Genomic DNA, 18478 nt, shown 5'->3' with positions numbered 1-18478 from the left:
GTCATGCAACGAAAGTCAAATTGAATGCTCTTTGACGGGTGAATAAATGAAGTGATATTGGCGCATATCTGAGATCAAATCAGCCGATGCTCATATTGACTGGTGTTATCAGTCGAGCTGTGAGATGAAGCACTGTGGACTTCAAACTAAAAACTGGTGTTGAAACTTTGAACAAAAAGTGAGCTGTGTTCAGAACATGGACTGTGAAGACGAGGTACAGTTACCTTCTGTTGACGCCGCTCCTCTGGATTTAAGGTCCGTCACTTCCTGCTCAGTGTACAGAGTGTCAAAGTGTGTTTTTTGTTGGGGGGTTTTTTTTTTGTAGCTCTTTCTAGCACTTTCTGCTTTTGAAAGGAGCTGCTGAGCCCTTGTGTTGTTACATTCATCCCTTCCATTACTCAGTGACTCATTGAATTCACTCTTCAACTTGCTCAGCGCGTTGTTTGAACCAAGGCCATCAAGTGTGTGTTTGCAGCAGTTGGTACCTTTTCTCTTTTTGGACATTGCCCCCCCCCCTCTCTCTCCACGCACACACACACCCCTCAGCGATGACTAATAATCTTTTGACCCCAGGCTTGCTGCTGCTTTCATGGTGGTTGAACAGCCTCCGAGTAACCACACCGTATTTCAAACCAAATATTTTAGTGCGACTCGCCAAGGCCATCGTCTTGTCTGTGCCGTCCAAGCCTGCCTACTCGCAGCCATTAGCCTCCCAGCGTTTGTGGCGTTGACCACAAGCCGCTCTCACAGAGAATTGACTTTGCCGACTGCAGTGTCCTCATGAAAGGAAGGAGGAAGCACTTGTTGGTTTTCCCTCCAGCTCAGTTTAGATCTCAGCCTGCAGCTTTTCACTTGCAGGCTCTATTCATTAACAGGGAGCCCTTTGCCTGCTGAGCTCAATGACTCCAAAACATGACCTCACCAGCTGTAGTGTGCTGAGATCATTCAGACGTTAAAGAACACAGAGACGTTCAGGTGGCTGTGTGAATGCACCTCTTTTGAAGCTGTGTTAGATTTGTGTTTTGCTGCAGAGGCGGGGGGGGGGGGGGGCAGTGCGGTTCTGATTGATATCACATCAGCATTAATACTAAAACCATTCATTTCCAAACACATTGAAAAGGAAGCCACCAATGCACTGGTTGAACATCCATATCCATACAAAGATCAGCTGATTTTGGAAAATCCTGTGCTGTACAGCGATGTTGGTCGCTCATGTTTACCTGTTGGGTAGCATCAGTTTAAAGCTGGCAAACTGGTCTGTTTTCATGGCTCAGAGTGAGTGGGTGGGTGGGTGGGTGGGTGGGGGGGAGTGAGCAGTGTGGGAGTCTTCAGCAAAACCACCTTAAAAACCACCTTAAACCCAGACTGAAGTGTCTGCTGTACGTTCAGACGCCGCTTCATGTGTCTGCTTGATTTCTTGCTGTGTCTCTATTACAGGCCTTCCTCTGTGAACTCCGTCTGTACCCCGGGCTCTGAATTTATAAATAACGGTAATGTAATAGAACAGCAGGGAGGAAATCGCGCTACGTTAGCTTGGCAGACTCGGCGATGGTTAATTTCTCGACAGTCGGTTCAGAGATCTCTCCGAGCGCTTTGATCCGTCCCGTCGCGGCCTACGACCGCTTTTAAATCAACGTGCTCGCGAAGCCTCGTCCGTCGCTGTCAGTGTGCGTGAGGAGAGTGTGTACAGCGCTGGCTGGCCGCAGGACGAGCAGACACGGGAGATGTTGCCGCTGTAAGAGAAACTGGGCTGAATTACATTTGCCTGCATAAACCTTTTCAGCATGGAAATCAAATTCACTCAGCAGGACTCCTCTCTGCTTTCTGATTGGTTTCCAGAGGCAGCAGGCTACAAAGATCCTGCACCAAATTGAAATACCCTCTGTATGGAAAAATGACACCGATGCACACAAAATGATTGATGGGAGAAAATCAAGCGACGGCACGGGAGGAGACTCAGGTCTTTGTTGACACTACGACTGCACTTGACTGACTGAGTGTGCACCATTAGGAGACTTATAGATCCATCTATATTACTGCACATGGCTTCTTTTTCATCATCAGAGACAAGCAGTCAATCAATGCAAAAGTTTCTCCCTTTAGAAGTCCATGTCACCATGAACGTCTTTAAACCAAGTAAAAACAAACTAGAGATCCAGCCAGGCTGTAAAACCTACACGCAGCGTCGCAGAATCATCCACGTCGGGATGCATCATCGAAAAAGTGACTTACAACACCCCTAAGCGCCAAACAGTTTTTTTCTAATTCAGGATTAAAAAACTTTGTAATTATGAGAAGGCCGTTATGGAGGTTGCCTAAGTCTCAGACAAACACAATTAAAAGTGGAGAGAACGTTCATGTTCCTCAGTCAGACAAGACACGGCTCATCGGGCTAATTAGAATGAGAGAGAGAGAGAGAGGGGAGAAAAAAAAGTGCTTTCACCGAGCTCGCTCGTTGCCCCATTTGGTTTCGCTTCAAACTCGGTTCAGTGGGAAATAAATCTGCGTTAAAGAGGCTGAAGGTGTGCAGAGGCAACAGAACTACAAAGAGGCAGCCGCTCTTCTTCTTCTTCTTCTTCTTCTTCATGCTGAATGTTTCCATCCAGCTTCATGTCTCCTCTGCGTCTCTCCTCCAGAGACAAACGTGTTCAGGTCAAACACCATGCCAGCGATTTATGCTAGCATCATTAGCGTCACACGGCACTCAGTTGTTTACTTAGTTTTGGTGGGCTGTGTTTCTAACGCCTCCTTCCCTGGCTGTCAGGTTCCAGTCAATTCAAAAATATGTTAAATGTTGAATTAAATCGACTTCATATGTATCATTTCAGCGCTGCAGTGTTTCCTCTTCGTGTGGCCTTTTTAGTTTGGAATTAGCCTCATTGTCCTCCATGTCCACCCATCAATGAAGGCCTGTGACTTTACAGGAAGTACCTGTAGAGCTCTTAACGGAGATGTGAAATACTGTAGTTCTATATTGTCCTGTGTTTAAAAAAAATACTCAGAGATTCTTTCCTGCTCTCTTCCAGACTATCTTCGCCAAAGCTATGGACTCTCTACGGACTTTGTTCCGCCGTGCGACTACAACAAACTGGTGCTGTCTCTCCTTTCGGGCCTACCCAACGAAGTGGACTTCGCTGTCAACGTTTGCACGCTGCTTTCCAACGAGAGCAAGCACGCCATGCAGCTGGACAAGGACCCCAAACTGGTCACGTTGCTGCTGGCGCACGCCGGCGTCTTCGATGACTGTAAGTGTCCAAAACCTCGTTAAACATGATTACGAAACGATGTAAATCCAAAAAATAACCTGAACCTCCTATAACTGATGTAGAACTTCAAGCTGATCGTGGACATGCAGCCCGACAAAACAACGATTATTTCAGGGGCGAGGAAAGCAAAATTAGCTGCAGAATATTAAAGGCACATCTTGAAGTGTGATTTATCAAAGGGGGAAAACAAGGGAGAGGAAAAACCGACTAATACACTGATCTAACTGTGATGCTCCACTCTAACACCTCCCTCTTTCTTTCTTTTTTTTTTGCAGCGCTAGGCAGCTTCTCCGGGGTATTTGGGTCGGACTGGAAGGAGAAAACCACACGGGACTTTGTCAGGGTAAATTTTTGAAACAGTCTTTTTTTTTTTTTTTCTCCTGTATGTCCTCTTCAGTCATCTTTAAGTTTGCCAGGAGTCCAGCTTTATTTGCCAATTATTTACAGATAATAAATCCTTTTTTTGTGTTCTCTATGAAGGCGTGTTCTGTGCGAAGATCAGCGTAAAATTCGGCGCTCGCTTCTCAAAGAGGAACCTCAGGGAGCTGTTTTTCTCTCTGAGGCGTCTTTACAAGCAGAACGGAGGGCAGCTCACTTTGATCTCGCTTGATTTTTCAAAAAGCAAGCGTGAGAGTAAAGTCACGACTCCAAAATAATGTAGCGTTTAATTTTCCCTCCGCCACGGGTGCATCATCGCGGCCGCTACTTTTTTTTTTTTAAAGAGAGATCCGAGGTCACAGTCGGCGAAAAAAATACATAAAAAGACATCCAGCTCAGAAGGCTTCAGCCTGTTGTCTCCTCCTCGCTGATTGCATAACACACGGCGTGTTTTCATCAGCGCGGAGCGAGTGTTAAAGGTTTTCCCAAAGAGTTGGTAACAGCATAGGAAAAAAACCAAGCAGCAGGATTAAAGGGACAGTCCACAAAATGTAAACATCTGCTTGTTTGAAAAAAAAAAGGGGGCGCCTTGTAGCCTAGCGCTTCTGTCGTTCAGAGGCTACGCTCCTCCACGCAGCCACTGTGGGTTCAAATCTGACCTCGGCTCTTTGCAACATGTTGTCCCCCACTCTCTCCTCCAGACGTTGTCATGTCTATCAAGGTAAAAAAAAAAAGTCCCAATAAGCATCTTACATTTCTTATTTTTATATCATGTGCTAAAATTGACCACTCCTGATGATGTGACGGACTAACAACACAACCTTTCACTGTGAGCGCTCCAGCCTTTTGATTGTTGAGATGAACTGCCATCACCACACATTGTCCATTTGAATTTGAACATTTTGAATACCCTGCATGTCGTCCATCACGGTACAAAAACTCCTTGAGTTTGAGCCAAAACAAAACGCGACACAGTTTCACATGTTTCAGAAACGAAACAAAAAAAAAAAAGTCATCCTCAGCTTTTCATGCTGAACGTGTTCGATCCGAAACGCGAGTCCCGATCTTTTTAGTCATCACTGACCGTCGCGTGTTCGCTTTATATTTCTCATCATCTCCGCTTCACTCAAAGCGCTCTACGCTGCACACCAAACTGTTGTAGTCATGAAGCTGATTTGTGGGTAATGTAGTCCTCAGGCTGCAACGAGTGAACAGGCTTCGAGTGTGATGCTACATTGTTGGAAGCGTCTTTTACTGTCAGTGTGAGTGCTTTGTAACCCGAGTGTTTGGGTTACTTGGTTACGCTCATTTTCCAGTTACAAGAAGTGCCGTGTTCAGCGTCTCAGTTCGGATGGCGGCGGTTCCATCTCGCAGGATTTAGAAACGATTGAATTGTCAGTGTCACTTTGAGTGCTACGCTAACGGCTGCTGTTCCTCCACAGTTCTGGAAAGAGGTGGTGGAGGACTCGGAAGTCAGGGAGCTGATCTGGGACAAGAACAACCCAGCACAAGGTAAACACACACACACACACACACACTCACACACTTGAGATGACAGAAAACAATAAAAGGCTTCTCACTCTCGCACTCCCACAGCGTTTTTTTATTGACATCTAAAGTGCTGCGACAAGTAGGCATACTTTGACTTCCTTTTGTAGCTATAAGCGGGTAGATGATGCATTTAGTTGTTTTTATAATCCCTCCTTCTTGATGCAAAACCTTGTAAACACATCCTTTATTTCACAAACTATTTTCACTAATCTTTCAAAGAAAAGGCCCGATGTGTGGACGTGGGTGAGAGAATAAACCAGTAGGATGGTTGTTGTAGGGATGCTGAAAGTTGAATTTCAGAAACTTCATTCCTGTTGAGCAGTGTGTTCAAACAGCATCACCTGGCACACAGCTCTAAAGTCTGGCCCCGCTCTGCTCTCTCTGCAGATGGTACGTCGTGCGAGGAGCGCTGGCAGAGCCTCTTCCACCCGCCGCGGAACTCGGGCATCAGCGACATGGAGGCCCAGCGGGTGCTTCAGATTGCCGTCATCCTGCGGAACCTCTCCTTCGAGGAGGCCAACGTCAAGCTGCTGGCGGCCAACCGAACGTGCCTGCGCTTCCTTTTGCTCTGTGCCCACTGTAACCTCATCTCACTCCGACAGCTTGGACTTGACACGTTGGGCAACGTGGCGGCCGAGGTTAGTCCGGCGTTCCCGTTTGGTTTGGATTCAAAACCTGTTCAGTGCCAAAAAAGAAAATCTGCCAAATGAAACCAGCGCGCATTCAGAAAGAGCAGCATTAAAACGAACCAAACCCTGGTGTGCAGGATTTGAGTCTGCACACTGATGGAGAGTGCAGGGAGAGGGATGCAGAAGATTTAGTTTCCAAATGTAGGTTAGTGTGACACAGCTAACTGTCTAGTCTCGAGGCATCATCTCTACTCCAGAACAGTTTGAATCAGACGGAGACCGAGCAGGTGCGTTAAGCTTTGGATTTCACATTAAAGTAGTGTGCGTCATACTCAGTTATTTAGTATTTAAAGAGTTTGTAGAGAAGAGGATTTTCCGCTACAAGAACAAGAAAACTCAGAAAGGCTAACTAGCTCACCTCTCTGTCTGATGTAACAGTCTCTGAATTAAACAAGCACACCATCTACACACTATAGTGCATGAAAGGGTTGATGTGAATCATTCCCTGTTTGACGTTACAAAGCCCCTTTTTGGTGTACGAAACTAAAGCAGCACGGCGACATGTGCTGATGTCATCAGTTTGAATGTTGTCTGTCGAGGTTTTGTGCTGAGTTGTAACTTCTTGGCAGACAGGAGAAGTTCATTCTTCCTGATGGATACTGACTCTAAGGACACGTTCAAACACCGGCACGTTTACCCCCTCGTACTTAACGTCGAGATACAACGCGTGTATGGCTTGACTTGATCATGAAGCGTGCAAAGACAAGCGGACAAAAAAAAAAGAAAGGGACGTGTTGTCCAGTCTGCATCATCACGTCGGAGAACGACTTCGAGAAGATGACGGCGTTTACTGATTTTTTTATTTATTTTTTAATCTTTTAAAATTTATTAAATGATCATTTAAAATGAGCGAGAGAACCGGGCTTGAGCACAGATCGGAGCACTGACACTCGACAAACACACTGGACTTTGAGGGCGAAGCTTTATTGGGAGACGCGCTTTAGTTGAGGTCAGACATGTTTGGGGGGGGGGGAAAAGAATAGATAGAGCTCACACCGTCTTCTTGACAAATCGGATGAATTGACTGTTGAATGGCGAGTTCAGGGTGCAGAACTCTGAGTTTCCAAACCAATGCAGGAAAAAAAAATAGAAACTGAGAGTCCAACATGAATATTAATAATATAATCATATTTATTGGTGGGACATGTTTATGAGCACACATCTATTTTTAGAAGCTGTAGGCACAGGGTCCCTGATAGGATCAGTTCAAGCCTTTGATGCCTTTAATTGGATTGCTGCGTTTCTGGCACTAGACAAATTCTTATGATGGATATGATACTGCTAAGCTCTGCGTTATCCGTCGTCACTGACCAAAATGTAAACGCCAGTGAAGCTCCGTAGATGTTGGGGCCCCACTTTGGTTTCAGCTGGTCGGCTGGTGTGTGGATGAGTTCTTGAATCTAGATAAACGAATGGATGATATGGTTAATCGGGGCTCGTCTTTTCTGAGTGAAGGATCCAATCGCTCACAATCGCCTGACAAGGTGCAGCTCTCTTATGGCGCCTTTTTTTTCTTCTTTCTTTTCCTATTATTGTTGTTGTTCTGTAGTGACTCATACCAGGTGTGTTATTTGAGCTGTTTGAAGGAAGAATATGTGACGTTTCGATCCAGTAGGTGTCGCCCTTGAAACCAAAACAAACCTCCTCCACGCTGATCTTTCCTCTGCTCTCGTCCAGCGGCACACCTCCAACCCCTCTCCTGTCGTGTTCACATGAAGGACTTATCAACTTGAAAGCGCAATAATTAAGCGTAGGCAGCGGACCTGATTGTCCTTCGCCCGCGGCAGACTCGCACAGATTGACTGAGAATGGCTGTGATGTAAAGACATTCGCACGACGTCCGACGGTCCAAATAAGCGGAGCGCAGGCTCCGTGGTTGTCCTCTTCTCTCGTCCTGGACTTAAACAGCTTTAGACACACGGCCGTGGAAACTCGTGCGTCTCACTGACTGTGGACAGTCGAGACTCAGAGAGACACTTCTTCTGTGTTTCTGTTTAAAATGAACATGCTGAATAACTCTGGTCTGACTTCTTGCAGCTCCAGCTGGATCCTGTTGACTTTCGGACGACTCATCTGATATTTCACACCATCACCAAATGCTTGATGTCCAGGGACCGGTTTCTCAAAATGCGAGGTGAGAGGTCTTGTCGTCTGTCGTGGCATCTTTCGTTTATTAAGATGCCGCCTGCAAGTGCAAACCGTTGTTTGTTTTTTTCTCTCTCTCTCTCTCTCAGCCATGGAAATCCTGGGCAACCTCAGCAAGGCGGAGGACAACGGCGTGCTGATCTGCGAGTACGTGGACCAGGACTCGTACAGGGAGGTGACGATGCTCCTCACCCTGCCTGACCTCATGCTCCTCATGGCCTCGTTGGAGGTGCTCTACCTGCTGGCCCAGCTCGGAGAGAATCCCTGTACCAAGATCGCCTCAGTCGAGCACAGCATAGGTATTACTCCTCCTCCGCTCTCCTCGACTTTCACAGAGCAGATGGATGTTCTCTTTGTACGTGGCGTGACTTGTAAACAAGACATCATTCTTGTTCTGTTTCTGAATAAGTGAATCCAGAGCTTGAAATTCAATATCACTTCAGCTTTTTGGATGTTTGGAAAAATTCTTGTTATCACGCTAGTTCTTCCATTTACGCACACTCAGCCTAACTTCTTTTTCCTTTTAGCCTAAAATCTTTGAGGCTCTGCTTTGAATTATCGTCTCAGAGTTCGAGAGTTCGATTTGTTTTATCTGCTCAGTAAATGAGTGAGATGTGATTTCATCCCAGGCCGCTTCTGTTCTAAACCTGACGCGTCTCCTTCCTCCTCTCTGCTCAGACCTGTTGGTGCGGTTGGTGTCCGTCGACCTTCACACGTTCGGACCCGACGCCCTCACAGCGGTGCGCTTGATCGAGCATCAGGCCAACGCCGACCAGGCGGCCGAGGTTCGACCACAGCTGGTGGAGCAGGTTCCCGCAGCCGTGCAGGGAGCTCCAGCACCAGGTGAGTGCCGGAATGATTCATCAGGCGTTACACTCGGAAGAGAGTTGGTTTGAACATGTGATCCGTCAGTGCACGCTCGGCCTCCTGCTCGGCAAACGAGGAAAATGACCAGGAGAGGAAAGTCGGCGTATGACACTTTGATTAGAGTTGTGTATGAACTGCTCAGAGGATCGAGGGGGTTAACACAACTTAGATTTTTTTCTGAACTCATTACGATGGCCTTCTTAGTTCATGCTGGAACGATGATTGAATTGAGGGAAAAAATTATTCGAAACAGAAAGTTCCAAACATGAAGAGAATTACGATGATCTGAAAATCTGCAAACCTACTCGCCCTCTTTGTCCCGCCTCACAACTGAACAGGTCAAATAAGATAACACCACGCCCACTGCTTATTACCCATAATTCTATCAAACCCATATAGATGAAAAGACAACAAATAACCAACAGAGGTATGAATACACATTATGGCTTCTTTATCTTTGAGGATCTGTTATTGACATACAACGTCAGACCCACTGTATGTGTCAATGACAACAGATTCTTAACTTGCAGCAGTAAGCATGAGAGGTCAAATGATAGCCTGCCTGTGTTGAGTCACTTCAACACAACATGATCGACCCTCTTTGCGTCTGGAGCGCTGTGATTCAACGTCACGTCTGTCCAGAGCCGCTCACATCTTCATCAACAAACGCTAAACTCACCTGTTGCTGAGCTGAGTCCGTCTCAGCAGCTGGTTCACACGCCCCACGTCTGCTTTTACACCCAGCCCTGGCTGAAATATCTCTAAATATTGATTCTGTGAAAAAGTTGCTCTGACTTTTGATTTAGAAAAAACAAATCCTGCTAAAAGAGGTCACGCTGATCAAGAGGACACATGTTCCTTATCTCCAAATAATGATTAGCTAGTTGATAAGGAGTGTTGGAGTGAGTTGAACCTGGGACGCTGGAGAGCCGTGGGTTTTGAATCTGACCTCAGCCCTTTGCGACATGTCACCCCCCGCTCTGTCCTACGAACATTTCCCGCCTCTCCTCCGCTGTGCTGTCCAATAAAGACAAAAATGCCCCATCCTTTAAAAACAGATGTGGGCAGGGCTTAATCCTGTCTGTGTCTTAATCATACTTGTAACCCCTGCTTAGTTTGAGATGTTTGCAGCTTTATTACTAAAGCTGTTTTGTTTGCTTCCTGCTCACATCCTCGTGTGACAACGAGACGGAGACGTAAAAGGAAGACTCTAAAGCAGCTTTCCAAACTCGCCGCAGCAGCACCATGACTTCCATGAATTAATTAGTTGAATCCTGGTGGGATTTAAACACACCTCACCTTGGAAGTGTCATCCCTCTGCTCTTAGTGGTCTGCTGACATCTAGTGGACAGCCTGCAGTGTTTCAGTCTTGATGTTTGTTTGTTGTTTTTTTTCATCAATGGGCAAACTGACCTCGTAACTCTTTCCAGTACAACAAAAAACATGAAACCTGAAACGTGTCGTCTGTCTTTTTTTCAGTAACAAGGGTTCCAATCCAACCAACCCAACCTCCTCCTGGGATCGTTGAACTCGATGGGGAGAAGTTCACACTGCAGTGGTAAGATGATGTCATCAAGAAGACGTGAATTCTGAATAGTTCAGCTACAAATCAACCCGGTTTGAAATGCTCTTGTTCTCTTGTTCATTCGGGCCTCTCGTGTTTTTTCTCGTCCAGGCTCAACGCACACTTCGAGACACACGGCGATGGCTCCGTGTCGCGGTCAGAAATGTACTCCGAGTACCTCTCCACGTGCAGTAAGATGGGACGGAGCAACATCTTAAACTCCACCGGCTTCCTCAAATGTCTGCGGTGAGTCTCCAGTCGATGCCTCAGCGATCCCGTCTCTGCAGTTTAGTTACAAATTATTCAATGAGTCAATGGCAGCCAATTTCTTCAGCCTTATCAGGATGTGTTCACTTTACTTAAGCTTTTGTCGATATTTTATTTGAATTAAATGTATTTATTAGGGTTGTTAATCAATTACTATTTCTAATCACAGTTTACATTTCAATAGTTAATCGTGATTAATGTTTTTTTTCCCCATGTTTGAAATTCCATTATTTAGTATTTAAAAATAAAAATGACTGAACTTTTATTTTGAAGTTTTGTTTTGCTCTAAGATGAGAGTATTTACTTGCTGTTTGAATTCAACCCTGCTTTTATTTTGAAATAAAACAAAGACCTTGTGGTAGATTAAAGTTTATGACATTAAAAATGCACCGTTCAAATAGATGTTCCTGTTGATGGTTTCTAAATCGATGGACATAAAAAGATTGCAAAATAAATCCTCAATAAAATCAGTAATGTTTCTTAAAGAATATCTACGTCAGGAAGCGCCTCCACTTTTTGAAAACACATCCTGACCTGTTTGAATATCTCTAAATCATTGTTCTCTTCGTTCCCTCCAATCACAGAACTGTCTTCCCCAACCACACGATGCGGCGGCAAGACGAGGTGAAGTCCAACGGTCAGGTTCAGATCATGCTGGTCGGGTTAAGGAGAAGGTCCATCCCCCTGCCCATCCAGCTGTACTACCAGCAGCAGCAACATCAGCAGCAGAGCCCAGCAGCAGCAGCTCCAGCAGCCCGACAAGATGCTTCTGGAGACCCTCAGGCCCCGCCCTCAGGTACAACTTCCAATTCATCATGTTCACCTTCTCTCTGTCTGTTTTGTTCTCTAAGCTGAGTGTAAAGACGATCTGAAAACTGCTCTGTTAGGTAACCTACATGCTGACTCTATTCCTGCTAAAATGCTTTCAGCGTTTAGTAAATAGTAAAGCTAAAGTGTTACGGATGAAGGAGAAGGCACTCCGGAAAAAATTGGCTTTTTTAAAGAGTGAAGAAAGCAGAGCTGCTGCTGCTGAGACCAAGAAGGCTGGAGTAATTAGAAATGCAAACGAATAAAGAGAAGTGTTCAGGACGAGGAGCATGTGAGGAAAACTGAAAGGAAGGCTGCTTAACTGTAAACGACAAGAAGCTGCTGCTTTCTTTGTGTCTGTAACATTTTTATTTTATTCATTGAACACAAATGAGAAGCAATAAAGAAGGGAAAAAACAAAAGAAAACAAAAACAAACGGGATCCTCAGCACCAAATAAACAAGTCATATAATATCATTCATGTTCACTAGTGTTCCTATCCCCTTTTTTTTATTTTGTCACAAAATTAAAAAAAAAAAAAAATTATAAAATTGAAACCTTTCTGAGAATCGCAGCTTAAATATCCTCTTTTGAGTTGATTTAGTTGTGTGAGTGTTTTCAATTGTTGCTGCTCCTGAGAGAGACTTCGACATGATGAAACACCACTGAGTGAATCGAGTCAGCTCCCCACATGTGACAGATTTGTTTTGGTTAGAAGAAAAAGTCCCTTGTGTATTTGAAAAGTAGCGAGTTAATTTAGTCTTGGACCTCAACAGTTGTTTGTGTTTGTGTTTTATTAGGCCTGCCTCCCGGGCATCACAGTCCTGGACCCCAGTTTGCAAGAGCTGGTGCTTCCCCATCCTTGGCCTTGCCTGCACAGGATCCTCCACATGCAAGCCAGCCGACTGTTCCCCGTCACCCGATGTCCTCACAGGTGACTCCGCCGTTACCACCGAATCCTCTGGCAGCAACGCAGCAGCAACTGGTCCGACCCGGTCCAGCGGTCCAAATTCCAACGTCAACACCGGCTACCCAAAATCACACGGCTCCACCGGCCCCCCAGCAACAACACTCCCCCGTGATCCACACCGGGACGCCTGTCACGCTATTTCAGCAGGTACCGCAGGGCCACATCCTCACAGCCAGGGTGCAGGGTGTGTGCCCTCCCATCACTCAGCAGGCGGACCCTCAGTGTGCCGCTGCGGCTTCGACACCCTCTTCTTCCATCCAGGTGGGGAGCGGTCAGGCGTTGAGTATCGCAGGTGTGCCCAATCCCCAGGCGTCACGCGTCACATTTCAGAACATCGCCCCCAAACCAGCGCCAAACCAGTCAGGCGGACCAGCAACCACGATAGCCCCTTCCAACCAGCAGGCGCAGAGTGTCGTCATCGTCGGTCCCAACCCCCAGCAGAGCCCCGCCTACACCCCTGCCATACACCAAATTGTTCTTGCCAACCCCTCCGCCATTCCAGGAGCCCAGACTATCCAGATAGCTGGGCAGCCTGGAGCTGCTTCCAGTCCCTGCCTGCCTCCCACTTCACTCTCCAACACCCAGGTTCAGTCCGGTCAAACCGTCAGCCAAGCTCTTTCCATTAAGCGGCATCAACAGCAGCAACTTCAACAGCAGCCCCCGCTCCAAATCATTTCCCAGCCTCCCCCCTCTCAGCCTACCTCCACTGAGTCCAGCTTGATCAAACAGCTACTGCTTCCAAAGCGAGGGCCTTCAACTCCGGGAGGAAAGCTTATCCTTCCTGCTCCACAGGTGCCCCTTCCCAACAGCACTATCGCCCCCAGTCCACAGGTCATCTACCAGACAAACTACAGCCCCCAGAATCCCTCTCCGCAGCCTCAGCAGCTCAACGTTCAGCTGGTTCCCGGTCAGCTCCCGGCTGCAGGATCCCCGGCCCTCCAGACAGTGCAGCTCCTGCCAGGCCAGCTCATTTCAACGAGTAGCCCGGGCACGGCGACCATCATCCAGGGCCCGACGGCAGCCGGGCAAGTCACGTTCACCGTGGTCCCCAACACTGGCTACACCACATCTACCGCTGCTGTCACTGCTGTCAGCCAGGGCGCCGTGACCCCAGCAGACCCCCCTCCTCCATTCTCCATAGGAACAGTCCCCCACCATGCGCCAACAGCTCCTCAACCACCGACACCGCCACCACTGCCAGCTCCCCTCAGAGGAGACAAGATCATCTGTCAAAAGGAGGAGGAGGCCAAGGACGCCACGGGGCTGCACATCCACGAGAGAAAGATCGAGGTGATGGAGAACTCTTCTTTAGCAGACGGAGACTCTTCTAATGGGAAAACCAGTAACGGCGACGTGGGAGCAGGTGCCAAGCTGCTAAACGGTCGGAAGTGCATGGAGTCTAATCTACCTCCATATCACTCAGGGAACAGCCAGGGGGCGCTCAACGGCCCGGCTACGGAGAGTCACCCTGCTAATGGGAAGCAGGCCCTCTCCCCTGGCCCAAACACCCCCCTGGAAGGAAGCCCCGACCCCAAAAAGACTCTTGTCAACGGGGTTTGTGACTTTGATCGGGGTGACGGTGGCGGCAACTTCAACAGAAACATTCCAAATCACATTGCTTCCAAACAGTACTTGGGGAACGGGGAGGTGGGCCCCACTGAGAAGAGTCACGGGTCAGATACTCCTCTCCCGAGTCCTCCTCCCCCACAGCAGGACACTGCCAAAGCCCAGCAGGCCGAGCGCCTGGCCAACGGACCCCAGGCAGTAGGCAACAAGCCTCCCTCGGAACTAACCAATGGACCTTTAGGGCCGGGCCATGCTGCGCCTGTGCTTAGGCAGCAACTGCTCCCCAACTCCACCCTCCTCCCCACTGTGACTCTTTCCTCTCAGAGTCCTGCCAACGGAGTGGCCTCTGAGGCCCGAGGTCTCAAAAGACCGGCTGAGAACGAGGACCGCAGCACAGCTGCAGTGTCCTCCGGGATCCCCAACAAAGTGGGCGTGCGGATTATCACCATCAGCGACCCAAACAACGCCGGCAGCAGCTCCACCATGGTGGCGGTGCCAGCAGGAACAGACCCAAGCACAGTAGCCAAAGTAGCAATAGAGAACGCCACTCAGCAGAGGAACTGCTCGCCCACACAGGCAGCTGGCTTATCGGTGAGTCATTGTATGGGTCGTCTCACAGTAAGCCACGTTTATCCACAGTGTTTTCTCGTAGTGTGACTATGATGTCAGGGCTGCCACTAAATGTGTCACAGCGAGTATTACCACGGGGTGCAGGTTTCTAATTTACCACATCCTTTTTCTATAAAGGCATCCCACGACTTAAGAAGTGTTTACATTCACCTGAACCGATGTTTGCTTTACATTGGAGCAGGTTGGTGCAGCGCCTATAGTAAAACAACATGGGCGTCTGGTATTTAAAAAAGGCAATGAATTCAACAAACAAATCTGTTTTTTATGTTTAATGTTTAACTTCTTGAGATTGTTGTCAGAACTCCAGCTATCATGAATCATCAAACGTGAGGATGTGAATGGAGTTTGCTATGAGGAACATGTACTCATGTCTCTGACAATCCAACAACATGCATCATTGCTTGTGTTTCAGGTGTAACACACGATAGTTTACAGAACGTCTGGCTCACATTACTCCATGCTTTGGGCTGTTTACATGTCCCGTCAGACACGCTGGTAGAAGGCAGACAAGTCATGGAAACGTTGCTCTTTACTGCCCCTGGTGGTCGGCTGCGTCACAGGGTGTGTTTGGTTTAGAAATGAACAGTTACATAACTGCACTGAAGCAGCACATTGAGTAGTTGAAAAGTGACATCATCAAATCTGACATGAATGTGAGGAAAGAGTTGTGCGTGCGTGCGTGCGTGTGTGTGTGTGTGTGTGTCTGTAAGGGATTAAGAATAATTTTGTTTTGGTATCATTTTTTGAATACTTGTGTCGTTGCACAGAAGAAGTCAGAGGTTGAATCTGAATCTCTTTGAAGTCTTTCCGTTCTTCAGTCCTGCAGGAGAAATCGACCTGAACAGAAACGTGTTGAAAGATTGATCGGCTTTTAATGCCTGTTATTAGAGAGACAGGACAGGTGATAGAGTCAGAGCGGGGAACGAGTCAAACCCGACCCGGGCTTTCCTCTCTTTAAAGACCACCACCTGTACACTGGGCACACAAACCGACCACTAGACCACTGACCCCCCCCCTTAAATATCTTTCATAATCAAACACACGTTTTTGCACCGGTTACTATGGTAATAACTTGTCAATGAAAGGCAGCCATGACCGTTAGCTCGTCCTGATTGGAGGTTAAGAAGGTGAGACCAGTTAAGACCATGTGGCTCTCACCGATACCCACCTCCTACAGCGAAGCAGCTGAGAGAACAACTCATGTCAGTAGAAAGGCCTGTGTTACTTCTCAGCCGACAAGACCGGATTGGAGAAGAACTACAAATCCCTTCTCAATGTGCACCTTTGTTTGTCAGCACTCCTGTAGATTTTTTTTACATTTCCATGTTCTGTTAAGAATTATATCTGTCACCGCACAGGTAGGTGCCCCATATACAGAGGCCACGCCCTCCAAGCTGGCGGTCCGTGTTTTTCACCTCATGCCAATCCCCACTCTGTCTGACTCTATCAACGCTCCTGTCTCCGTAATAAAGGTGGAAAAACTGGATCGAGGGATTGCCTCCCCATCTGCTTTCAACTTCTATTCATTTTACTTCTGTCTCTTCCACAGCCTACCATAACCCCATCCCCGCCCCCAGTGTCCCAGCCTGCACCCGCGGGTAACCACAGTCCTCAGCTCTCAGCACAGCAAGCGTCCGAGCAGAGCAGGAAAGCCGGACAGAACTTCAAGTGTCTGTGGCAGTCCTGTAAACGGTACGTCACAGAGACAAGCCGCCTGTCTCTCCTTTTCATCCCCGTCTTTTAATGATGTATTTTGCATCCTTTCCTTAAGCTCTGTTTTAATGTTTTTCTGTTTTTATGTCTGTAAAGCACTGTGAATTTCCTTGTGTCTGAACAGTGCTATGTAAATAAACTTGCCTTGCCTTGCCTCCTTCGTGACCATCACGAGCTGTCGAGCTCCTGCTCATTGTTGTTTTTTTCTTGTTCTTCAGGTGGTTTGAAACGCCGTCTCAGGTGTTTTACCACGCAGCGACGCAACACGGTGGGAAAGGCGTGTATGGCGGTCACTGTCTGTGGGAAGGCTGTGAATCTTTCCCCCGGCAGAGACTGTCCTTCATCACACATCTACAGGTGAGACGCCCTGCACCTGGAACAGCAGGCCAGCTCTTCTGGGGCTTTTTCAACTTTGCTTTTTTTTTTTTTTTTTTTTTGCATTAATGTTGTTGGACATAAACGGAAAGTTATAACTCTTATAACTAAGGAACAGGATGAATCTAAGTGCTCTCCGTCCCTTTCTCCTCCAGGATAAACACTGTTCTCGAGACGCTCTGCTGGCTGGACTCAAACTGGAGGAGCAGCAGGCGCTGAGTCCCAATCCCACTTCTTCCCAGTAAGATCACATTTCTGTTTAGCTTTCTTTTTCCCCATGATTGATGCCTAAAGTTACAGTTTTAGACCTCCTTTGTTTGTGTCTGAACCTTTTTGAAGGATCGTTAAACCGTAGATAGTATTTGACTAATCACTCTGACATGCTGCGTGTCTGCTTGTCGTGGTAGGACTCCTCCAGCAGCAGGCAGTTCCCCGGCACCGCGAGCACCAAAAGCAATCGTGAATCATCCGAGCGCAGCTCTCATGGCCCTACGTAGAGGCTCTCGAAACCTGGTCTTCAGGGACTTCACTGTGAGTATCATCACATCTCTCCCCAACACTCACTGAAGGCACACACAGAATTCCAAACACACAAATTTGTATGACTTACGAAGCTATCGGTTGGCTGAGGTGGACATAAGCAGCTCTAAACCTTTAAATCCCACTTTTACTTTATAGTTTACACACAGGTCATAACAAAGGCTGGGAATGTGCTTTATTTCCAGGTCTGTAAAAAGTGGAAATCTACCCATGCCTCCTGGCTAACATTAGCTCCCAGCAGCCTTTGGAGCTGACATTGTATTTAAAGAGACACACACACCAAAACGGATCGTCCAGAGGGAGCTGGTTTCTACGGAGTCACAAACCTCCTCTGGTGCTTGAGTCATGTTGTATTTGGACCAAAGCACAGATGTTTCATATAGAGCACAGAGGACTGTTGGAACCTGAATCTTCTTTGAAATTGACTCCATGCATTGATTTGTTTTTCTCTCGTAGGATGAGAAAGAGGGACCAGTGACCAAACACATACGACTAACTGCTGCCTTAACGTTAAAGAACATCGCCAAGCACTCGGACTGTGGTCGCATGTGAGTGTCCTACGAGCGGCCAGGAGCTGTCGAGTGCTCTTTCTGCTTTTGAAAGATTTGTTTCTTGTCTGGATCTTTCACTTACACTTCCCTTTTGTCTCCCCTCGTCTCTCAGGTTGGTAAAGAGGCATGAGACGCACCTCTCTGTGCTGGCGCTAAGTAATATGGAGGTTTCCACCACGCTCGCCAAATGCCTTTATGAACTGACGCGCTCGCTCCAGGCTTAACGCCAAAAGGACAAACCTCTACAATCCCCTCACCCGGTCTCGCTTATCCCTCTCCTGAGCGGAGAGGAGGTAGCCACCAGTGAGCCGTAGCAGGTCTGCAGAGGGCGGGAAGAAAACCAGAGACCCTCCTTTTCTGCTGAGCCTGGCACCTTCGACCCCCCGTCACATCCCTCTCCTCCTCCTGCACCAACCTGTGTTCAAAACCCACACCCTCCTCCATACACGCACACACGCATACACACACACACACAGAGGGGGAAAAAAAAAAACTGCCACGGGGTCTTCCACCAGCTGCCCACCAGGGGGAGCTCTTTGAGACTGCTTCCCTGAGGGACTCCACCGATGAAACCCCAAACACGAGCACATTTTGTTCAA

The 18478-nt window shown here is 47.5% G+C and overlaps 1 protein-coding gene across 1 annotated transcript in view; it reads left to right on the top strand.

The window, feature by feature from the left end:
- The window catches only part of arid2 (AT-rich interactive domain 2), a 33797-nt gene that overhangs the window by 14120 nt on the left and 1199 nt on the right, over positions 1-18478 (top strand). The window contains exons 5-21 of the mRNA XM_079334574.1: positions 3027-3245; positions 3542-3609; positions 5087-5156; positions 5583-5833; positions 7922-8018; positions 8119-8328; positions 8708-8872; positions 10376-10454; positions 10572-10706; positions 11312-11523; positions 12335-14661; positions 16250-16392; positions 16632-16770; positions 16944-17029; positions 17196-17319; positions 17785-17876; positions 17992-18478. The exon at positions 17992-18478 is cut by the window's right edge and continues 1199 nt beyond it. Coding sequence (XP_079190700.1) covers positions 3027-3245; positions 3542-3609; positions 5087-5156; positions 5583-5833; positions 7922-8018; positions 8119-8328; positions 8708-8872; positions 10376-10454; positions 10572-10706; positions 11312-11523; positions 12335-14661; positions 16250-16392; positions 16632-16770; positions 16944-17029; positions 17196-17319; positions 17785-17876; positions 17992-18103 — 4529 coding nt within the window. The 3' untranslated portion in view covers positions 18104-18478. The remainder of the gene's footprint in view (positions 1-3026; positions 3246-3541; positions 3610-5086; positions 5157-5582; positions 5834-7921; positions 8019-8118; positions 8329-8707; positions 8873-10375; positions 10455-10571; positions 10707-11311; positions 11524-12334; positions 14662-16249; positions 16393-16631; positions 16771-16943; positions 17030-17195; positions 17320-17784; positions 17877-17991) is intronic.

This window comes from Symphodus melops, assembly GCF_947650265.1.
Source record: "Symphodus melops genome assembly, chromosome: 22".
NCBI classification, from domain to species: domain Eukaryota; kingdom Metazoa; phylum Chordata; class Actinopteri; order Labriformes; family Labridae; genus Symphodus; species Symphodus melops.
This window is presented reverse-complemented; position numbering and strand designations above follow the sequence as displayed.